This window comes from Calypte anna, chromosome 3 (genome assembly GCF_003957555.1).
Source record: "Calypte anna isolate BGI_N300 chromosome 3, bCalAnn1_v1.p, whole genome shotgun sequence".
Taxonomy (NCBI): Eukaryota; Metazoa; Chordata; class Aves; order Apodiformes; family Trochilidae; genus Calypte; species Calypte anna.
In genome coordinates, this window is record NC_044246.1 from 37,136,819 (window position 1) to 37,159,252 (window position 22,434).

Consider the following 22,434-nt stretch of genomic DNA (forward strand, 5'->3'; position numbering starts at 1 on the left):
TCATCTGGACTGAGTAATCACTTTTTTAATAGGGCAATCTTTTGCCTTATTTCAAGGTGATAGGGAGTCCCCAAATAACCCAGACAGGAAGAGAAGATGACTTCACCTTCTGAAGTGCTCATGCATTCTCCAAAAAGTGTGCATAATAAGCTCTTGGATTTTATAAATATTTGCTTGACATACTACAGCAGACACATATAAGCTGTGCTCTAACAGTTAAGGATGCTGAAGCATGCAAAATACATTTTCTTTCAACTATCCTTTTATGTTGCCTCTAGCACAAAACTCAGACTAGAGTCATAGCATCCATATAGGGTTAATGTCCTCATTTAAAGCAGCTCTGGTGTCAGAGTTCATTGGTCTCTCTTGCAGTGTCAATTTATGGTGTAATGACACAGTTTCTGTCTGTTATCTGCTCCACAGCCCAGGAATTTAACCTGTCTCTCAACACTCCTGTATTTCCACTACACTCAGGTCCACAAATAAATGCAACTTCACATCTGTTCGCCTATTCAAACTGTCACCAGGCTACTCATCCGCTTCTTGAGAGATCATTAGCACAGTTCTTTCTTATTTCTTCTTTGGGGCTGAAAGAGGAGACTTTTGTTCCTTCTTTGATTTTTGTTGCCTTATTTTTTTTTCACTCTGTGTTTTGGTATTTTATTGTTTAGTTCAATGCGTTTTGCCCACTACTCAACCAAACTCAGATAAGCATCACGCCAAACTATGGAAGAGCTGGAAAAGAATTACCCAGGAACACTCTCAGAAGCCTGTATTTCACTGCAATTGCTATTCTTGATGAATGCAACTGTGTCCTGGGAAAGCATAAGGTATTTCATGAGCAACTTGGAAGCACTGAGTTTACTAGCAAAGGCTAATAGGAAGCTGGATTTTCATAAGACTATATGCTTCCCTGAAATGAAAATAGGGGGAGATGTTCTGTAAACACCCTGTTTACAGAAAAACAGACAAAACCCAAGTCCAGTCAGAAGCCAAGAAAGAGAGTAATGTTAGTGACAAAAGTAATATCCAGTAATGCTGTTCTCAATGTGTATCAACTTGATGCTCCCATAGCAGAACTGTCCAGAATCTTTGGGGCCACATTTTGTATTTTGTTTTTCTACACTGTTGTTCTCATGGCTCTACGTGCTCCAGTGTTACGGCAGGCTCCTCCTTGGAAGCAATTGCCACTGGTCTTATAATTACCCTCTATGACCTCCTTTTATTTTTGCCTTACTTTTTGGCTTTTAGTTTACATTAACACAAAAATAAGACTTGGTGGAAAATAGTAATCTAAATAAAAAATATAAAATATTTATGCCAACAACACTTTCTGAAGGGTCACTCATGCTTGCCCCAGTCTTCTGCTGCACAAACAACAGCTAAGAGGGAGTCAGCACTCAGAGGCAATGAAGGGATGCCCAGCCACCTTTGACAGGATTGGAGAAAAGGGGTGGAGAAGGATGAGATCTGGGGGATTGCAGTCCATGGCTTGGCTGCTGTTGATAAAATACTCTGAATAGCACTTGGCCAGCAGGAAAGTGTCAGTGTCAATTGAGTTTGAGAGGCTAAGTTCCTGCTAACAGTCAACAAGAGAATTAAAATTCAAGCAGAACTCAGCTTTGGCTTTCTTTTTTTCACTCAGTGAAGAGCCTTTAAACAGCCTGTGAAAGGAGAGATGGAGGAAGCCTTGTTGCAGTCCAAGGGGCACCATGAAGGCAGTAAAAGGAAATCAGAGAAAACAAATCAAGCCAGTAATGACCAAGGAACATGGGGGATGTAAAATGACTGCTTGTGCTCCTGGGTATCACCTTGCCTGACATCCAGGCCATGCTGTTTCAAGCCTAGAGGGGTGAGACTCAATGAGCAAAGGGAGGCTGAAGCCCAGTTTAACAGGCAGGTGCAGACCATTAATCCCTAGTTCACCTCTTGTCTAAGAACGCACCCTGCTTTGCTGGGACCATGGCTGCCCAGAGCACCTCAGTGAGGAAGCAAGCTTTCATCTCAAAAAGCCTCAGAGACAGCAGGGAACAATATTAATAGGGAGGAGATGGTCCAATTCCTCCTCAACTAGAAACAGATCCAAAGCACTGCAAGATGACTGACAAAATACAGCACCCAGGAAAGGGCAGGAGAGCCCAGAAGGCAAAGGAAAACACTGTTGGATTGTGCAGGGGGCTGGAAGTCCCCATGTGCTGGAACCCACTGCTTGCAAGAGCAGAAAGGGCTTCCATCTTCTGCTCCTTCCCCTCCCTTCCCTACGTGCAAAATCTTGCCATGGGTAAAGGCTGATTAAACACCACATTATTTAAGACACTATTGCTGTGATACAAAGCGAACTTCTTTAAAGACAATACCTGAGAAAAAAACAAGCATACAGAGATACTTAGAGCTCCTGGAGGAGGAATTTAAATTGGTCAGGAAGCACCTCTGAAAACTAAAAATCAATGATGAAACCCATTTTGAAAAGCAACCCCACAGAGAGCTGTGTTTTTCCTCATGTGATCCTCTCCATTGGCCTAAAATACACTCAGATATATTTGTTATTGCTTATAAAAAAGCTAACTCAACAAAGTCCCTTTGCTTACAATCTTCTGGGTTCTCTGCAACTACCCAGAAATGAAGGAGAATACACAAAAAAGGGACTTAAGCCACTTTTTGTTTACCATGTTCACTCCATAATGCCAGTATTTTGGAAAAAAAAAAACACAAAATAATAATCTTTTATGTATTATATGCTTCAAGGTGAACCAATTAAATAATCTGCAAGGACTGCTTCAAGATTTATGAACCAAAATCCTTGGGATAGTTGCCAGGTCTGAAGGATGAATATGTCCCCATTTTACTTGCTTCTGTGTGATCTATGGTCAAACGGCAAAGGAAAGTTTAGAACAGACAGGCTCTGCTCAGGACAGGATGAAGACAGGAAGGCACTAGAGAGAAAAAGAGGGTAAGGGGGAAGATGGTCTCCCATTTCTGTTGTAGATATATTCTGAAGATCAAAGGTCTATTACCCACCAGGAACAGCATGAGTAGCTCTAGAAAATTTCAATTCTGATTTTTTGGAATTTCCCATCATGAGTGGGTTTAGCAGGCTAACAGTCCTGCCAGAGAAATAATTGCAGGAGACCCACTTTTCAGGAAGTGAGAAACCCAGATGCACTTTTCCTCAGCACAACTGAAAACAATACATTAGGGTATTTAAATCATAAGCTTTCCTTTGGTAATGACTGTCCCATCCTGAGTATGCACAGCACTTACCACCCAGCTGCTAATTGCTTGGGTTTTATTTGAGTCCAATAAAGACAGTTTTGGGGGAAAAAAATTATGTAGGAGACAGTAACATTAAATTAGTCAGGTCAGCCTCTGAGAAGGGGCTGTAGCTCTCTCTGAATGGGTAATCTTTCATTCCTGAGCCCTGCCCCCTCTCCTCCCTTTAACAGTTTTATTTTTGTGGAGTTACAAGACTTTTTTTTCTCCTGCTGAGTGCTGGGTTAACAAATGCAGGAGGCATATATTAAGAGTATTCTTTGGAGACCACCTACAGCAGTGGGATGAACAATGGGCCTTGAACCATTACTAATTTATAACCCAGAAATTTGGCGTATGAATATTTTTAAAATGTAAAACCATTAGTCACACTTAATAGTTTATTTGAACTAAAACCGTATTATTATCCCCTCATTATTTTACCTGGTTTATTTTAAACCACTTATCTCAGGGGTTGCCATAGCTACCTGCTGAGTGCCTTTGACTGGAGTGTTTGCAGTAATCAAAGTTAAAGACTTCTTATAAAAAAGAAGTATGCTCTGAACAAAGAGAAACCTGGGCAAATTTGCCCATAATTGCATTCTTTCACACAGTGCTGCAGCTGTTGGGTAAGCAGTAGCTTGGTCCTCTTGTTGGTCTCTGAGGACATAAACTTAGGGTATAGTTCTTAGGTTCCACCATAAAGTCACATGAAAATGAAGGTTTAGAAGGACCTCCAGAAGTCTCTGGTCATAGTAAGTCCAGTCAGGTGGCTGGTCTTGTCCAGACAGATGTCAGAGATCTCCAAGGTCAGAGAAGGTGTAAAGAAGCCAGAGCCATGTTCATCTGAGTGGCAGGACAAGAGGCAACAAGGGACAAACGGAAACACAGAAGGTTATGTTTGGACATCAGGAAACACTTTTTCACTGTGGAGAGGACCAAGCATTGGCACAGATTGCCCTGAGATGTTACAGAGTCTTCATCCTTGGGTGTTCTGCCAGCTTCAACTGGAAACAGTACCCTTCTTCAGCTTTGGAGTGCAGGGGCAGAACCTCCTGGAAACCCCCATCTCTTGTTGTCTTCCCCTATCCCTTGGAGTGCTGGCTCCAGGAGAACCCAGCCCAGGAGATGTGCACCAGTGACTTTGCTTAAGTGCCATTCCTTTTTCTCCTCCCTTTTCTTCAGCCACTCCTACCTTGAGTATTCCCAGTGCAACACAAGCAAAGCATGTAAGAAGAAGATAATTTATCTTCTCTTAGATAACTCTCTCTATACAGCATTTTACCCATTCTGGGAAGTGCTGAAGCCCCATAACACAAGTCAGAGACTTGCAGATACCAACAACTGATCGAAGGTCCCCCAAAGCAGTAAGAAGACAGGCACTTCAGATCTTCTATTCATCCATCCATCCATCCATCCATCCTGTAACATTCAGGATACCTCAGCATGCATCTAAATATTTATTTACTTACACAAAGAAGAAAGAGAAAGAAACATAATCGGTTTGGAGAGAAAACCGTTAATTAGAGCTAGCAGGCCCTACTGGAATAATCCAAATGAACTACAAGCAATTAGACAATTTAAGTGAAGGTCACTAGAAGTACACACCTGCCATCCTGACAGAACATTTAAGTACAGAAGAGCTGGATACTGCAATTAGAACAGTTTGCACAAAAACTTCTCTGTTGGATTAGGCACTGACTTCTCTGAGTCTTACAGGAACAAACAAACAGTGGCCATACTCAGAAGATAAACTTCTTCCTCATTGTGGCTAACAGCATATCTGTGATTTAGTGGATTTAAGTGCCATCAGCTTCTCCTCCCCTCTAAAGCACACCTGCACCCACACCCCCAACTTTTGCACAGCTGGAACATAATTATCTGAGAAGTATGCCAGAGCTTTTGCTTTTTGGGATTTGCCCCTTCACAGTCTACCACATGGAAGACCAGGGTGGCCTTTCACAACAGGGAAGATTAGGATATAGGGTGCAGATGTTAAAGAGATGTTTTATCTGAAGTTCCACAGTAGACACAACTCCCCTATATAAAGCACTTTTTCCAGATTGGGTGAGTCTCTCAGCATGTAGAAAGACAGGCAATTTCTCCCCAGGAACTGCAAGATGCAATTTGAATGAAGACTGAGCCCAGAACCCAGAGGTCTCAGCTGGTGCCTCCAGTGGGAGCCTGTCTGCTACCAGTCAAGATGCCCAGTCCCAGTTAACTTTGTACATCTAGAAACTCTGTTAACCTCAGAGGCTGAAGACTTCAGGCAAAGCTCCTGCTCATCAGCGTGACTCAGGCCAAGAACTTCTTGTTGCTGGAAGTCCTGCTCTTTTGTACATGCTGGGTTACCTATTGATTTTAGCACATCTGAATGTAACATGGAGCCCACACTCCTGGAGAAATGCAAGGACCCTTTTTTATGCCACCCACATACCAAGCAGGACAACAAAGGAAAGCCTGCACGGGGAACTAATGTTGACAAGCATCCCTGCATAGGGTCACCTTAGGTAGTCCTGATCACTAAGGAGGAGAAAGCAGGCTCCAGAGACAGAGCCTGAATCAGAGCAGGAGACATTAAAAGTTCCTTTATTTTACCAAATAAAAAGCTTCATAGAATCATAGAATCATAGAATTGGCTGGGTTGGAAGGGACCTCAGAGATCATCGAGTCCAACCCTTGAACCACTGTTGCGGTTGCTAGACTATGGCACTGAGTGCCACATCCAGTCTCTTTTTAAATATCTCCAGGGATGGAGAATCCACTACTTCCCTGGGCAGCCCATTCCAATGCCTGATCACTCTCTCTGTAAAGAAATTCTAATATCTAACCTAAACTTCCCCTGGCACAACTTAAGACCATGCCCTCTTGCCTTGTTGAAAGTCGTCTTGCAAAAGAGACCAACCCCCACCTGGCTACACCCTCCTTTCAGGGAGTTGTAGAGAGCGATGAGGTCTCCCCTGAGACGGCTCTTCTTTAGGCTGAACAGCCCCAGCTCCCTCAGCCTCTCCTCATAGGGTCTGTGCTCGAGTCCCTTCACCAGCCTGGTTGCTCTCCTTTGGACCTGCTCCAGGACCTCGATATCTTTCCTGAACTGGGGGGCCCAGAACTGGACACAGTACTCGAGGTGTGGCCTCACCAGTGCTGAGTACAGGGGCAGAATCACTTCCTTGGAGCTGCTGGCGATGCTGTTCCTGATACAGGCCAGGATGCCATTGGCCTTCTTGGCCACCTGGGCACACTGCTGGCTCATGTTCAGCTTCCTGTCAATCCAGACTCCCAGGTCCCTTTCTGTCTGGCTGCTCTCCAGCCACTCTGTCCCCAGCCTGTAGCACTGCATGGGGTTGTTGTGGCCAAAGTGAAGGACCCGGCACTTGGCTGTGTTAAACCTCATCCTGTTGGAATCAGCCCAACTCTCCAGTCTGTCCAGGTCCCTCTGCAGAGCCCTCCTGCCTTCCAGCTGATCCACACTTCCCCCCAGCTTAGTGTCGTTTGCGAATTTGCTGATGGTGGACTCAATCCCTTCATCTAAATCATCAGTGAAGATACTGAACAGAACTGGGCCCAACACTGATCCCTGGGGGACACCACTAGTGACCGACTGCCAACTGGATGCAGCCCCATTCAGCACCACTCTCTGGGCCCGGCCCTCCAGCCAGTTCCTAACCCAGCAAAGGGTGCCCCTGTTGAAGCTGCAGGCTGCCAGCTTTTTCAGGAGGATGCTGTGGGAGACGGTGTCAAACACTTTGCTGAAGTCCAGGTAGACCACATAAACAGCCCTCCCCTCATCCACCAGTCGGGTCACCTGATCATAAAAGGAGATCAGGTTGGTCAGACTGGACCTGCCCTTCCTAAAGTCGTGCTGGCTGGGTCTGATCCCTTGCCCATCCTGCAGGTGCTGTGTGATTGCACTGAGGATGATCTGTTCCATAACCCTGCCAGGCACTGAGGTCAGGCTGACAGGCCTGTAGTTTCCTGGGTCCTCTTTCCGGCCCTTTTTGTGGATTGGCGTGACATTCGCCAACTTCCAATCATCTGGGATGTCCCCCGTGAGCCAGGACTGTTGGTAGATGATAGAGAGAGGCTTGGCAAGCTCTTCTGCCAGCTCCCTCATCACCCTTGGGTGGATCCCATCCGGTCCCATAGACTTGTGGGGATCCAAGCATCTCAGTAGGTCACTGACTGTGTCCTTCAGGATTACAGGGGGGCTGTTTAGATTCTTGTCACCTTCTATAAGCTCCAGAAGCCATCTGTCCTCAGGGTAACCCATCTTTCTGTTGAAAATTGAAGTAAAGAAGGTGTTAAATACCTCAGCCTTTTCTTCATCTTTGACAACTATATTCCCACCCGTGTCCAGTAAAGAATGGATGTTTTCCTTGCCCCTTCTTTTGCTGCTGATGTATCTGTAGAAGGACTTTTTGTTATCCTTCACAGAGGTGGCGAGATTCTGTTCACATTGTGCCTTTGCCTCTCTAATTTTCTTTCTACATGACTTAACTATATTCCTAAATTTCTCCTGAGTAGTTAGCCCTTTTTTCCATAATTGGTAGGCCCTCTTCTTAACCCTAATTTCTTCCAGAGTCTCCCAATTCAGCCAGACCAGTCGTCTTCCCCGCCGGCTCGCCTTTCGGCACACTGGGACAGCCTGCTCCTGTGCTTTCAAAACTTGTTCCTTGAAGTACGACCATCCCTTTTGAACCCCTCTGTTTTCAAGGGCTGTTTCCCAGGGTATACTCTGGACTAGTCTTCTGAATAGGCCAAAATCTGCCCTTCGGAAGTCCAATGTAGAGGTTTTATTGATGACCCTCCTTGTATCCCTGAATATTGAAAACTTTATTATTTCATGATCCCTAAGTCCCAGGCATCCACCGACCACCACATCTCCCACCAGCTCCTCTCTGTTTGTGAAAAGAAGGTCAAGCGGGGCTCCATCCCTGGTGGGCTCACTTACACTCTAGGGATCTCCTAGACTGCTTCCTCTCTGTGGTGTGGAGCTCCCAGCAGATGTCTGGCAGGTTAAAGTCACCCACGAGAACAAGGGATGACGATTTTGAGACATCCGCCAGCTGCCTGTAGAATAATTCATCATCCTCATCATCCTGATTGGGTGGTCTGTAACAGACTCCCATCACGATATCAGCACTGTTGGCTTTTCCTCTGATTCTAATCCACAGGCACTCCACCTTAATATTGCTGACCTCATGCAAACCCTGACAAAGCAGCCAGCTAGCAATGGGGGCAAGCAGGAAACAGTGACTCCCTTAGAGGAGAGCAGTCCCAGCTTGAAATATTCAACAGGTCCTTTGGCAAGGAACTGGACCCAGGACTACATAGCTCTGACATTAATAAGGCAGAAAAACATTTTCTGCTCTAGAAATCTGTAGCACATTTGTCTCCACCCAACAGAACTTAGCCAATGTACCAGAAGCAAATTAGCTCCTGAGAGTCATACTCTCTGTGCCAAGTTTAGCAACCCCAACCACCTCTCCAGAGCTGCAATCCACCTCTCCAGAGCTGCAATCCAGTCATCTTGTTCTTTTGCACTGCCTGAAATTCCAGTTTCCTCAGGCTTCTTAGATCACTTACTTTAAAGTTAATCTGAATAGCACTACAGTGAATTAGTGCTTGAAATTAGCCTTTTTGGAAAGTTAAATGTCAGCCCTTCCCAGTGCCTACTTCAGCACAGGCTTTAGAAAGAGTTATCCCCTCTTCATACCAATGTAAAAAGCTAATAATCCTTATTAGGTTAACCTCTGCCACGCTGCCAGAGAGCCAGTCTTAGGGACTGTCCCAGTGAGGAAATCCTGGCACACTGCCCAGGTCTTGTGGAGATCTATGTCCAAGGTAAGCTTTGGTCCTAACAGGGGGACATAGGCTGCCACCCTGGCTAACATACAAGTGCAAGCTATGCATGCAGACTCAGACAGGAGCTCTGATGCCCTCCCATGCCTCCTTGATCTGGATGACCAAGACACAAGAAGCCAAAGGCCCAACCCTCCATGCTTACTAGCATTACTAGCTTATTACCAGATTTACTAAAATGACCCACTGACCTGGTTCTTTATTTTGCAGCCTTGGGCAAGAGGGTAAGAAGAGTTATTCAGGGGTCTTTCTGTTCCCTTTTTGCCCAAAGACTCCAGGGCCAAACAGTCACTGATATCGTCTCTGCAGTGTCATGTCTAGGCTTGCAAACCAGCTGACCTTCACCTGTGATACGCCACTTTTTATCAGTCCCAGCTTGCAGGAAAGCTTACCTCATGCTCTTTGAGGCAAAGAGACTTGTTCTTCTATCCTCTGACAGATCCCATTTGAATAGGTGGCAGACAGAAACTCCTGACAAAACTTCCAACATGCACCACTTCACTGTCAGAAAACATCCCTCTCTAACATAACATCAGCCCCGTGCTTAGCAAAGACAAATTGGGATGTAGCCAGTTACAGGGCCATGCAACAAGGCACAGGAACCACAGCCTTCTTTATGCTTCTTGTCTGGCATCCTGAACATCTCAGACTCATTTCTGCATGCCTGTGCCAAACCATCACTGCTGCACAACACAAACAGCAGAAAAACCTTTAGCACAGAGCTGCCTGCTCTTTTCAAATGGCATCAACACATGCAGCCAATAAGCCTTCAAATGCTGCCTGCAAATCCAGACCGGGACATAGGAATGCTAGTGATGTCTTCCCATCTCTCTTCATGAAAGGCAGCAACATTCCAAGTACAAAACTAAATAAGGTAAATCTTCTCATTGCTCCAAAGCTTGTTGCTTTACTCACTCACTAGGAAAAGGACAGCAAAGTAGTTGCCTCACATAATGGGATGATGTGGAAAGACTGACTTGTAACAGAAGATGGACTTTTCAGCACGTGCTCAGAGACACAATTTGTCTTGTCATACTATCACAGCTCTTAGCCCCACCACTGAAATGCTGTTGTACACCATGCAAAACTCAATTAGCTATGGCAGAGTAAACTGACACAGGCACCACAAGGGCTTCATCCCTCAAAGGGAAATGAACCAAGATGATGTGAGAACTCATTTGCTAGCAAAAAGGTACCTAATTAGTGTGAGATACCAACAAATGGGAAGGAGAGTGGATTGCATTTTCTAGTCTCATGCACCAGGACTGCATGATAATCCTCATGGCTCATCGAGATGCTGGACAAAACTCACTCCATGTGGGAACTGGTGGGTCAATACTTTGCTCTCCACTCTCAAAGACTATGAAGCATGGAACTTTACCTGAGGGGCAGAAAATGTCCCATTTCTAGCCTATGTAGCCTATGTCTTTACCTCCCTAAACTACTGGAGACACTGCTGTGGGAGCAAGAAAACATCTCAAGGACACTGCTGTCACTGTAAGATGGTAAGTAAAACACATTTTCACAGATCACATCAACTTTGTGGCCCTGTGCTATCCACCTGAGCTGAACTTGCTCTAATCTGTGACAAAATTACAAGAAACAAGTAAATCACAGAATCACAGAATAGTTATGGTTGAGATCACAGAGATTACAGAATCCAACCACACACATATACAAGTGAAAAAAAAACAAACTCAGACTTCTACAATCACAGCCACTAGAGCAGCCCTGAAGTGGCACATCTTCATGTTACTTAAATATCTCCATAGATGGTGACTCAATCACCTCCCTGGGCAGGGAGCTTTGTCATCGTCTGCAAGGAATGGCCAAAATTGATCCCTGTTAGGAGTTTAATCAGTGTGCACTGTATTAACAAGATGGGAGCTGGAAAAGGGATTGTCCTGGATCCTTGGCAGAACAGCCTCTCTAGGTCTAAATTAGATCTTGCCTCTGAAATATTGGCAATAGATTGAGATGGGGAGTCAGAGTGACAGGGACCTGGGGTGGAATTGAATTTCCCAGCAGAGGCCCTGGTTACAATAAAGCTGAAGAAGGAGAGAGTTCATTTTTAGTAGATACAGGAGCTACTTATGCTGTTCTAAACTCCTGCCAGGGGCCTCTAGGTAGATCTTCCGTGCCATTTGTTGGTACAACAGGGAAAAGAGAAGTGAAGCCTTTTTTCCAAGCCATCTGGGATGAGTTGGGAAAACAGACATTCACTGGTGAGTTTTTTACATACTTGAATGCCCACAGAGATTTTAGGGAAAGAACTATGAACTAAACTAAGGTCTCAGATCACCTCAGATTACCCTTTCAAAAAGGGATCCTGTGTTGACATTACTGAAGAAAAGCCTTGGAGGCAAAAGTGTGTTACAGACTCAGGAAAAAAAAAAAAAAGGAGAACCTGAACTCTGTCCTGGAGAAGATGATGGATGCCATTAGCCTCTTCTGATATGGGCCACTGGGACAGCAGGAAGAGCACGGACTGTGCAACCAATAAGCACACCTCTCAAGCTGGGATCAGTGAGATGAAAACAATGCCCCAACAAGCTGGAAGCTCACAAGGTTTGGAAGCACGCGTAAGTTTCTAATTTCCTAACCTCTGAAATCACCAAGGCAGAGAGAAGGCTAAGCACTGAGCAAAAAGAGGAAATAGATCAACTGCCTTCCTCAACACCAAAGGTGTCACCTGTGGAACTCTTTGGATTAATAGCAAAACATTTGTATTTGGTCATCAAGTGAGAGGGAGAAACCTGGCTTGGACCCGTGTTGCTGACCTTAAAGGGAAGCTGATGACCCTACTTTGAGTCTCCGCAGATAAGAGAAACATTTTGAGACATATGTGAATAAAAGAAATCACTGGGACTTGGGGTTTTCGATAAACTTAACAGACCGTGGAAAAGACCAGGGGGGTAGATTTCAAAGCAATGGGATCAAAGTTTTTTGCAAAGCAAAGTAAGCAAGGTATAGCCTCTGCTTGCTTGCGAGCAGTAGTATCCACAGTGTTCCTGATACAGGAGGCAGGAGAACAAACTTCAAGTCAACATACCAATGTGCACGTGCCTCATGCAGCAAGTGCCCTGTAAGGATCAAAAGCCAGACCTCTGGTTGTCACCAAGGACACTACTACTGTATCAAGTTGTCCTTTAGATCAAGAGCACTTTCAATTGAAAGATACTAAAAACTTAAAACCAGAAACTGCAGTACCAGGAGCAGAAAAGTTAACTCAGAATTCCTCCACACAATCAAGAGCCGGTTTCCCAGCTGGCCAGGGATGATCCTAGGACTGGAGCATCTGCCATGTGAGGAGAGGCTGAGAAAGATAGGCTTGTTTAGCTGTGACAAGAGAGAGGGCTTAGGGGAGACTTTATTACCATCTCCCAGTATTTTAAAGGTGGCTACAGAGAAGACGGACACTACGGATTGCAAGGAAGTCAGATGCATAAGCCAAGGGGTAATGGGCACAAGCTGCTTCTTGGGAGGTTCCAATTGGACGCAAGAGGAAAACTGTTCACCAGGACGACATTCCAACATTGGACTGGTCTCCCAGGAGAAGTGGAAGATTCCCCCACTTGGGACAGTTTTAAGTCTCAGCCCAACAGCCTGCTGAGGCATCTCATAGAAACTATAGGATTACCTAGAAGGCTTCTTGGACCAGACCATCCCTGAGGTTCCTTCCAACCTGACATTCCATGTTTCCGTGATTCTTCTGGAACTCCTGCAAGGAGTGGCAGGGGAATGGCTGCCGGGGCGCTTAAATCATAATCCTAGACCTGTGACAGGCTCTGGTTTGGAAAGGACCTATCGGGGCCATCAGAGGGACCATCTAGTCTATCACGAGACAGCGGTAAGGACGGCAGCATGGGCCAACCACTGAGCCGACCCCGCTATTCGTGCTGGAACTGCTGTTCCCTGGGCAAGGGCCAGCAGAAGGATGATGACCTCGAGGAGTACTACGTGCCCCAGAGGTCAGTGACAGAGCCGGTTTCAACAGGCAGCCCACCAGAGCCCTACAAGAAGCCGGCCAAACAATCATGGTGGCAATTCTGGAAGAGCAGGAGGGCTCCGGTGAGCCAGGTGTTGGAAGCGGGCGTCTCTCGCGCTTCCCCGCGGGAGACCAGCACCGTGCTGATCCAGCACCCAAGCCAGCTCGACCGCAGCAAGCCCACGTCCAGGGGAAGCCTCAGCCACCGGCACCACGACACCCTGGAGTCAGCCTGCGAGTCAGCGTGCTCGCAGGAGAACGTCAGGCCCTCTCCGTGCCTCGGACAGGAGCTGCTGGGTGCGGGACTGCACGTTCCCATCACCTGCCAGTCCTGCCTGTCCCCCCCGGGGGGGGGCCAGCAGCACTCGGGCCAGCAGTGCAGGCCGTACCGAGGAGGTGGCGGGCCACTGCCAGGCTGAGGACTCCACTTTGGAGCTCTCGCCCAGCTCCCTGGTACACCACCTCTCTGACACGGACTCGGACTCGCTGCAGGAGTTCCTGACGCTGGAAGCGCATTTCCTGAGCGAGGACGAGGGTGAAGGGGCCGTCCCCGGCTGCCTGGAGGTTCAGGTGAGGGAGAGAGGGGGACGAGAGAGGGACCGTGCCCAGGCAGCCACCTCAGCGGAGGGTTACAGCACACCCACAGCTCTGAGAAAGAGCACTTCTCTCCTGGGTGCAAACAGGACCTTCCCTGCTGCCTCTCTTTACAACGGGGAGCTTCATTTGCTCTCCTTTCCCTTCCCCAGGGATCAGCTCCCCAAAATTGGAACTTAAAATTTCCATTCAAATTTGGCCACTAGCCTATTTCTTTATAGAGATAGCACTTGTGCTGACATTTGGCATTGCTTTGTCACTTGGAGGATCTCCTCTGAAAATCCACTCTGTGCCGTGTTTTCCTCCTATAACGTAAAATCTGAGCCCTGGGAATTTCTGGGGAATGAATCTGAAAATGCTCCTTGTGGCCTGGCCTGTTATCTCAACGTGCCCCAGTATCTCCCTGACCACTGCATTTCCCGCTCTGACCTGAAAGCGCCCACATTTCTTCATTACCTAGACCATCCGGACGAGTCCTCCATGGAGCAGTCCCGAAAGCATGGAATATGACGAGGAGGGACACCAACAATCTCAGACGGGACACGTGCTCAGTGCAAGATGTATATATTATTCTTATTAATATTATTAGTATTATTAGTAGTATCTTTTCAGATAGAATAAGTCCCTGTAGCCTAAGATGGGAGGGGGCTTTGCAAGTCTTTTCTTTCTGCCTTGACATTTTTCTTTGGGGGTGAGCACTCTTCCTCCTCTTCTCTACAAAACCTTTTCCTTTTTTCCTCACTTTCCCCCTCAAAAAACAGTAAAGGAAGTTCATGAGCCCACTCTTCATGAGATCCCTGTAAAAGTGCCTCGATGAGAGCTGTCCACTAACATCTCTCCAGCTGGGTATTTTCCATGCCAAGAGGCACAGCCTAGAAGAACCTCCTACTCCTGTTGCTTTCTTTCACTTGAGTTTGGTGGCTTGTTTGTTCGGTAGCTGAGGAACTTCACACCTTGTGTGACCGAGTGCTCTTTTCTTTCCAGATGAGGTCGTTGCTCTTTTGGGAGAAGGCACCTTTGGACAGGTGGTGGAATGCATTGACCACCAAGAGTGAGTCTTTTGAGTTAAAGACAGCCGAGTATTGCGACTGATGCTCTCGCGGGCTGGCTCGGGACCAGTTCTAATTCTAGTCGAGCCTGTGTGCAGATGGATGCACCCTTCTTGGATTAACTCCACACGTCCTCTAGAATTGAAGACCTTGTCTGATGAGGCTCCCATTGTTATAAACAACATAGGTGGTGACAGTTCCGGAGGATTCGTAGCTTAAAGTCCTCCTCCTTGGTCTCATCTTTCCAGGGACGGCAGGCACGTGGCAGTCAAAGTAGTGAAAGACGTCGACACGGACGGGGCAGATTACGCAGAAGTGGCAGTGCTGCACTATTTAAACGCACTGGACCCCAGCAGCACACAGTACGTAGACAAAGCCGACCGCGCTGTGCTTTGGCTTTAAGCTTTCCCAGGCGTCGCTTCCTGGAACAGAAGGGGTACGGAGCGAAGCCTGATACAACAGCCTGTGGCACTTCCTCTGTTTTTCTGCTTTTGCAGTCACTGCGTCAGAATGTTGGACTGGTTCGAACACCGTGGCCACCTCTGTATTGTTTTTGAGCTGCTGGGGCCCAGCACCTACAGCTTCCTTGCAGAGAATGGCTTTCTGCCCTTCCAGGTGGACCACATCAGACGCATGGCCAGCCAGATCTGCCAGGCTGTCAACTGTAAGTAGGCTCTTTGCTTGATTGATTGGTTACATTTTCTTTGTGGGTGGGACGAGCTAACAACCCTTGTTACCTTGCAGTTTTGCACGTCAACGGGTTGACACACACGGATTTAAAACCACAGAATATTTTGCTTGTCAACCCCGAGTACACAGAGGAGTACAACTCCAGCCTGGTAAGTTGCTGTCCTCTTCCCCACCTCCCCCTCAGCCACCCTCTGCCTTTATTTGGGCTCAGCCATCCCACTGCTTCCTCGCAGAAACAAGTGGAGCGCAGACTGAAACACCCGGCCATCAAAGTGGCAGACTTTGGGAGCACAACAGGTGACCAGGAGCCTCACTGCCCTCTGATCACTACAAGACCCTACCGAGCTCCTGAAGTCATCCTAGGTCAGGAGGTGTCTCTTAGGCACATCTTTGTCCCAAGATGCTCCCCGGTGTGCTCTTGAAGGCTGCTACAGGAGCGTGGCGCCTCTTGCTTCAGCTCTCCAACTCTTTGTAGCCCACGTAGCTAACATGGACCTTCTGAATCTCTCCACAGCCCTGGGATGGTCACAGCCGTGCGACGTCTGGAGCATAGGGTGTATCCTCCTCGAGTACTACCTCGGATTCCCAGTATTTGCGGTAGGCAACTAGGAACCTCCAGTGACGCAGCGCGTACAACGCTGCCCAACTCGGGGAAAATGCGCTACGCGGAGGTGGGGACTAAGGAGAATGGTCTGTGCAAGAAAGGCAGATGCATGTCTCTCTGCAAGGCCACCTCCAGGAGAACACAAGACTTAGGCACAAAGGCACTGTCTCAGCAGAAGACCTGGACAAGCTGCTTTCAGCAGTCACTGAAAAGAACAACAGCTTGGCACCAAGGGCGACCCTGGCACCACACCCAATTTCCAAGCAGCACTGATAACTGCTAAAACAATAGTAATACAACGGAAGTAATGCTGGGCCAGGGGAAGAAATGTCCACTAGGTTGTACCTTCTTCCAGGAAAAGGATGACTACGGCCACTCTTTATTCCTTAGTCGGGAATTGCAGGGTATTGGTTGCAGGGTACAGTCAAAGAAGAAGTATAGTCTCTGTGTGGTTCTTGATAACTCCCTCTAACCATCAACAATGTCTACCTAGATTTCTCTCCGGGCCCACGAAGATATAGAACACCTGGCAAGGATGGAGAGAATCCTGGGGCCTTTGCCAAGTGACATGGTCAAGAAATCCAGGTAATTACATTTTTCTGTACCTGGACTGCTAGGGTTCAACTGAAGTCCTTTCAGATTTGGTTAAGCGGCATCTTTTTCAAGGCGTCGCCTCGGCTATTCAGATTCACTCTTCTGCTCAATGGAACAAGCTGGCTGCTCTTGGGGAATATTCCCAGACCAGTCCCCCACTTGTGAACAAAGATGCATTCCCAGCGCAGGGACAAAACAGCATCTTTGAAGAGCAAACTCCTTGCTCCAGGAGAAACAGAAAAAGTCTCTTTGTTTCAGGAGAGGCGAGTATTTCTCTAATGGCCGGCTGGCATGGGACGAACACACCTTCATTGGCAGCTATGTCTCATGGCAGTGTAAGCCACTGAAGGTAAGAAAAGGAAGGGAAACAGTTTTGGCAGGGAGGAGATTCAAGCGCAAGGGTGCAATCAGGAAAATATCTCCTGTTGTTTTCTCCCTGAAGGCGTTCATGACCCGCAGCACTGAGGAGCACCGGCACCTCTTCGACCTCATAGAGAAGATGCTGCGGTACAACCCAGCCGAGCGAATTACTTTAGAAGAAGCCCTCAAACATCCTTTTTTCTTCCCGCTCAAATGGGAAAAAAGGGCACCGCCTCCAAGACCCGAAGGGGCTGACCTGGGTGTCAGTCCCCAAAAGACACTTAGGAAACTTTAGATGTTTGGTGCATGTTCTGTTTGTTGACAGTTTCTCGTTTGTTTCCAGTTTCATGTTTGTTACAATAGATTAGTTTGTAAATACCCTCTGTTGTGTCACAAGTCTTTGGATACTGAAGTTTCAACCCAGCTGTGGGCATAAAACACAAAAGAAACCAATGAGGGTGGTTGCACGGCCTCCCTAAAGGAAGGTCTGGGGACAGTGGCACTTTGAGCCATGCACGCATGTCCCACAACTCTGTCCTCCTGCTGAGTGGTCTCCACTCTAAGAATTCCAATACCCAGAACATACGGTGCCCTGTCACCATCATTTGAATGACTGCATCACTGCACACCCCCACACACCTCCAGCTGCTCTACTGCTCTACCCCAGCTATAATGTCTGAAGCTCAGGGGTGAACATTTACATGCTCTGACCCCTACTGCTAACGGGACTGCCAGCACACCTTGTATACAGGTGGAGAACTTGACGTGGCCACAAGAGCTCCTCCTCCCTTCAAGGAGGATACATGAGCTGCCCAGTCCCAGCAAGGCTCTAAGTCTTAGTGAAGTCTACAGGGCAGAGTAAGTCACATCAGGACACCTGGGATGCTGGGGACAACTGCCAAGACCAAAGCACACAGAGGAATGTACAGTCAGCCACCTCTTCAAAACTAAACCCTCAATGCAGAGCCTCAGAAGAACATGGCTCCAGCTCCTCTCACCTACATACACCTTTCTTCCCACCTCTTTGTCCTGTTTTTCACCTCCCTGTTCACCACAGCACAGCCGAGCAGCCAGACGCACAGCTCAGCTGCAAGGCACCAACCTGGGCTCCTCTCTTCTTTGCCTCCTGGGGAAGACAAGCCCCACTTGTGTCCCAGGCAAGAGCTGGAAAAGGTGCTCTCACCCTGGGACCATCCATCAGGTTCAGGGACAGATCCAGCTCACCTTCGACACACTGCTCCTCAGCTAGCTGGCCTTCCACCTCCTACAGCCTGGGTTCCACCAAGGCATGCCAGCGCATCCAGGAACTGGCCAGAGAGCAGGAGGGCTTCTTACAGCTTCTGCTGCCTGGAAAACAAACATCCCCCCGGACTCCCATCAAGAAGCTCACCTCTTTTCTCATGTCCCAGTTACCTCCTCACACCACCCCACAAAATCACCCCTCCTCCCCCCCTCTCCACTTTCAAGACACTTCCAAGATCATCCAGTCCAACCTTTGATCTACAACCGTACTCTAACTACTAAATCATGTCCTCAAGGAAGAAGCCCAAATGCCTTTTAAATACCTCCAGGTATGGTGACTCCACCACTGCCCCTGACAGGCCACGCCAATGTCAATGCCTGACAGTCCTCTCAGTGAATAAATCTTTCCTAACATCCGGCCTAAACCTCCCCTGGGGCAGCTTCCATCTATTCCCTCCGCTCCTATCACAGTCCACTAAGCAGAAGAGGCTGTTTCCTTCCTTACTCCAACCTGCCTTGAGGTAGCTGAAGAGAGCAAGAAGGTCTCCTCTCAGCCTCCTCTTCTCCAGACTAAACAGCCCAAGCTCCCTCAGCTGCTCCTCACAGGACTTGTGCTTCAGGCCCTTCACGAGCTTTGGTGCCCTTCTCTGGACACGCTCCAGCACTTCTATGTCCCCCTTACAGTGAGGTGCCCAGAACTGAACACAGTACTCAAGATGCAGCATCACCAGAGCTGAGTACAGAGGGACAATTCACCTCCCTGTTCCAGCTGGCCACGGTGTTCCTAATACAAGCCAGCCCTGGTGGCACCACTGGCCCCCATGACCCCTTCTCCTTGTTAGTCACCCACGCCTCCTGCACAGTCCCACACCTGCTCTGCAGGGGCACTACAGGTGGTGCGCATCTCACAGGAACAGCCCTGCTCCCGTTCTTTTGCCTCTTTTGTCGGGCAGAGCCCGGCTCCCATTGGCCTTGCTCCTGAGGGCTATCCCATGAAGGCTGGGAAGCTTGCCGATGAGAAGATGGGGAACCCTCTACTCCACTGAGAGTTACCTCACAGTCTTTTCTTGAAGAAATCCCTTCACGCTAATTATCCATTTCCCTCTCACTCTCACTTCTTCTCGGAGCTGTGCTGCCAGGCTGAGCAGGTCATCAACCTGCTCGGGCAAGCACGCAGCCACACGCAGCGTTCTCCCCTGCTGCCAGCGAAAGGCTCTGGCAGTCTTCACAGCCGGGACTCCAGCATGCACTTGGGCGGGACCTGGGAGCACACCCCTTCTCCTCCCAGTAGCAGCCCTTGCTCCCTCAGTAAATAAGTAAGTAAATCAGTAAATAAGGTATTGCAGTCCTTCTCCCAGCAGGGAAGGGAGCCCTGCCGCTCGCCATGCCCGCTTCACCTGCTCGCACCAACTGCCTCACGCAAACCCCCACGCAAACCCCCACGCGTTTCCTGCGCCTCTTCGCCGCGCCCTCTGGGGCCCTTAAAGAACGGGCCCCGGCCTCTTCGAACACGCCCCCTGCACGCACGCAGCATTGGCTACCGTGGCTGCTCTAGCGCTTTCGCGCTGCGGCTCCGGGTGCCTCAGCCGCCTCTCACTCGACGCCTTCTCCCGATTCTACCGGCATTTTTACCCCGGCTTGCCGCGTTTCTCACTGCTATAGCCGCTGCTGCTCGCTGTGCTTCTCCTCCCAGCTTGTGCTGCCTGGGAAACAAACATTGCCCTACACTCCCACCAAGAAGCTCGTCTCTTTCTTATGTCCCAGTCACCTCGTAAAAAACACCCCTCAAAATAAACCACCTCCCCTCCATGCTCCCCACGTTCACAAGTCCTCGGAAAGGCCAGCCCGACCGCAGCAAGCCCACGTCCAGGGGAAGCCTCAGCCACCGGCACCACGACACCCTGGAGTCAGCCTGCGAGTCACACAGGAAAACGTCAGGCCCTCTCCGTGCCTCGGACAGGAGCTGCTGGGTGCAGGGACTGCACGTTCCCATCACCTGCCAGTCCTGCCTGTCCCCGGGGGGTGCCGGCAGCCCCCTGGCCAGCAGTGCAGGCTGTACCGAGGAGGCAGCGGGCCTCTGCCAGGCTGAGGACTCCGCTGCTGCCGCTTTGGAGCTCTCACCCAGGTGACATCAGTAGTGAGAATAAGGAGGAGTTCTGCTGACCAAGAAGGACCCCCTGCTCACAGTTAAAGGCAATGAAAAAATACTCCTTGAATTTCATCAAGGAAGTTGTTAATAAGGTGAGGAAATGCCTCTGTCTCGCCATTGAAATCTTCTGGTTATAAGTCAGTCGGCCCTGGATAACAGAAGGGAGCTGCAGGAGTCACTGAAAGCAAAAAGCTTTCTCGTTGTCTGCAAGGAATGGACAATCCAGCGCCGGTTTCCCAGCTGGCCAGGGATGATCCTAGGACTGGAGCATCTGCCATGTGAGGAGAGGCTGAGAAAGATAGGCTTGTTTAGCTGTGACAAGAGAGAGGGCTTAGGGGAGACTTTATTACCATCTCCCAGTATTTTAAAGGTGGCTACAGAGAAGACGGACACTACGGATTGCAAGGAAGTCAGATGCATAAGCCAAGGGGTAATGGGCACAAGCTGCTTCTTGGGAGGTTCCAATTGGACGCAAGAGGAAAACTGTTCACCAGGACGACATTCCAACATTGGACTGGTCTCCCAGGAGAAGTGGAAGATTCCCCCACTTGGGACAGTTTTAAGTCTCAGCCCAACAGCCTGCTGAGGCATCTCATAGAAACTATAGGATTACCTAGAAGGCTTCTTGGACCAGACCATCCCTGAGGTTCCTTCCAACCTGACATTCCATGTTTCCGTGATTCTTCTGGAACTCCTGCAAGGAGTGGCAGGGGAATGGCTGCCGGGGCGCTTAAATCATAATCCTAGACCTGTGACAGGCTCTGGTTTGGAAAGGACCTATCGGGGCCATCAGAGGGACCATCTAGTCTATCACGAGACAGCGGTAAGGACGGCAGCATGGGCCAACCACTGAGCCGACCCCGCTATTCGTGCTGGAACTGCTGTTCCCTGGGCAAGGGCCAGCAGAAGGATGATGACCTCGAGGAGTACTACGTGCCCCAGAGGTCAGTGACAGAGCCGGTTTCAACAGGCAGCCCACCAGAGCCCTACAAGAAGCCGGCCAAACAATCATGGTGGCAATTCTGGAAGAGCAGGAGGGCTCCGGTGAGCCAGGTGTTGGAAGCGGGCGTCTCTCGCGCTTCCCCGCGGGAGACCAGCACCGTGCTGATCCAGCACCCAAGCCAGCTCGACCGCAGCAAGCCCACGTCCAGGGGAAGCCTCAGCCACCGGCACCACGACACCCTGGAGTCAGCCTGCGAGTCAGCGTGCTCGCAGGAGAACGTCAGGCCCTCTCCGTGCCTCGGACAGGAGCTGCTGGGTGCGGGACTGCACGTTCCCATCACCTGCCAGTCCTGCCTGTCCCCCCCGGGGGGGGCCAGCAGCACTCGGGCCAGCAGTGCAGGCCGTACCGAGGAGGTGGCGGGCCACTGCCAGGCTGAGGACTCCACTTTGGAGCTCTCGCCCAGCTCCCTGGTACACCACCTCTCTGACACGGACTCGGACTCGCTGCAGGAGTTCCTGACGCTGGAAGCGCATTTCCTGAGCGAGGACGAGGGTGAAGGGGCCGTCCCCGGCTGCCTGGAGGTTCAGGTGAGGGAGAGAGGGGGACGAGAGAGGGACCGTGCCCAGGCAGCCACCTCAGCGGAGGGTTACAGCACACCCACAGCTCTGAGAAAGAGCACTTCTCTCCTGGGTGCAAACAGGACCTTCCCTGCTGCCTCTCTTTACAACGGGGAGCTTCATTTGCTCTCCTTTCCCTTCCCCAGGGATCAGCTCCCCAAAATTGGAACTTAAAATTTCCATTCAAATTTGGCCACTAGCCTATTTCTTTATAGAGATAGCACTTGTGCTGACATTTGGCATTGCTTTGTCACTTGGAGGATCTCCTCTGAAAATCCACTCTGTGCCGTGTTTTCCTCCTATAACGTAAAATCTGAGCCCTGGGAATTTCTGGGGAATGAATCTGAAAATGCTCCTTGTGGCCTGGCCTGTTATCTCAACGTGCCCCAGTATCTCCCTGACCACTGCATTTCCCGCTCTGACCTGAAAGCGCCCACATTTCTTCATTACCTAGACCATCCGGACGAGTCCTCCATGGAGCAGTCCCGAAAGC

At 49.1% G+C, this 22,434-nt stretch overlaps 1 protein-coding gene across 1 annotated transcript; it reads left to right on the forward strand.

The window, feature by feature from the left end:
* Positions 1-14,192: 14,192 nt before the first annotated feature.
* LOC115598060 (dual specificity protein kinase CLK1-like) lies at positions 14,193-19,278 on the forward strand. Its single transcript, XM_030447525.1, has 11 exons — positions 14,193-14,253; positions 14,678-14,744; positions 14,991-15,104; positions 15,240-15,406; positions 15,487-15,581; positions 15,666-15,795; positions 15,947-16,029; positions 16,530-16,621; positions 16,889-16,979; positions 17,073-17,252; positions 19,075-19,278. Exons 1-11 carry the CDS (start codon positions 14,193-14,195, stop codon positions 19,276-19,278), a joined length of 1,284 nt encoding a protein of 427 aa, XP_030303385.1.
* Positions 19,279-22,434: the final 3,156 nt, after the last annotated feature.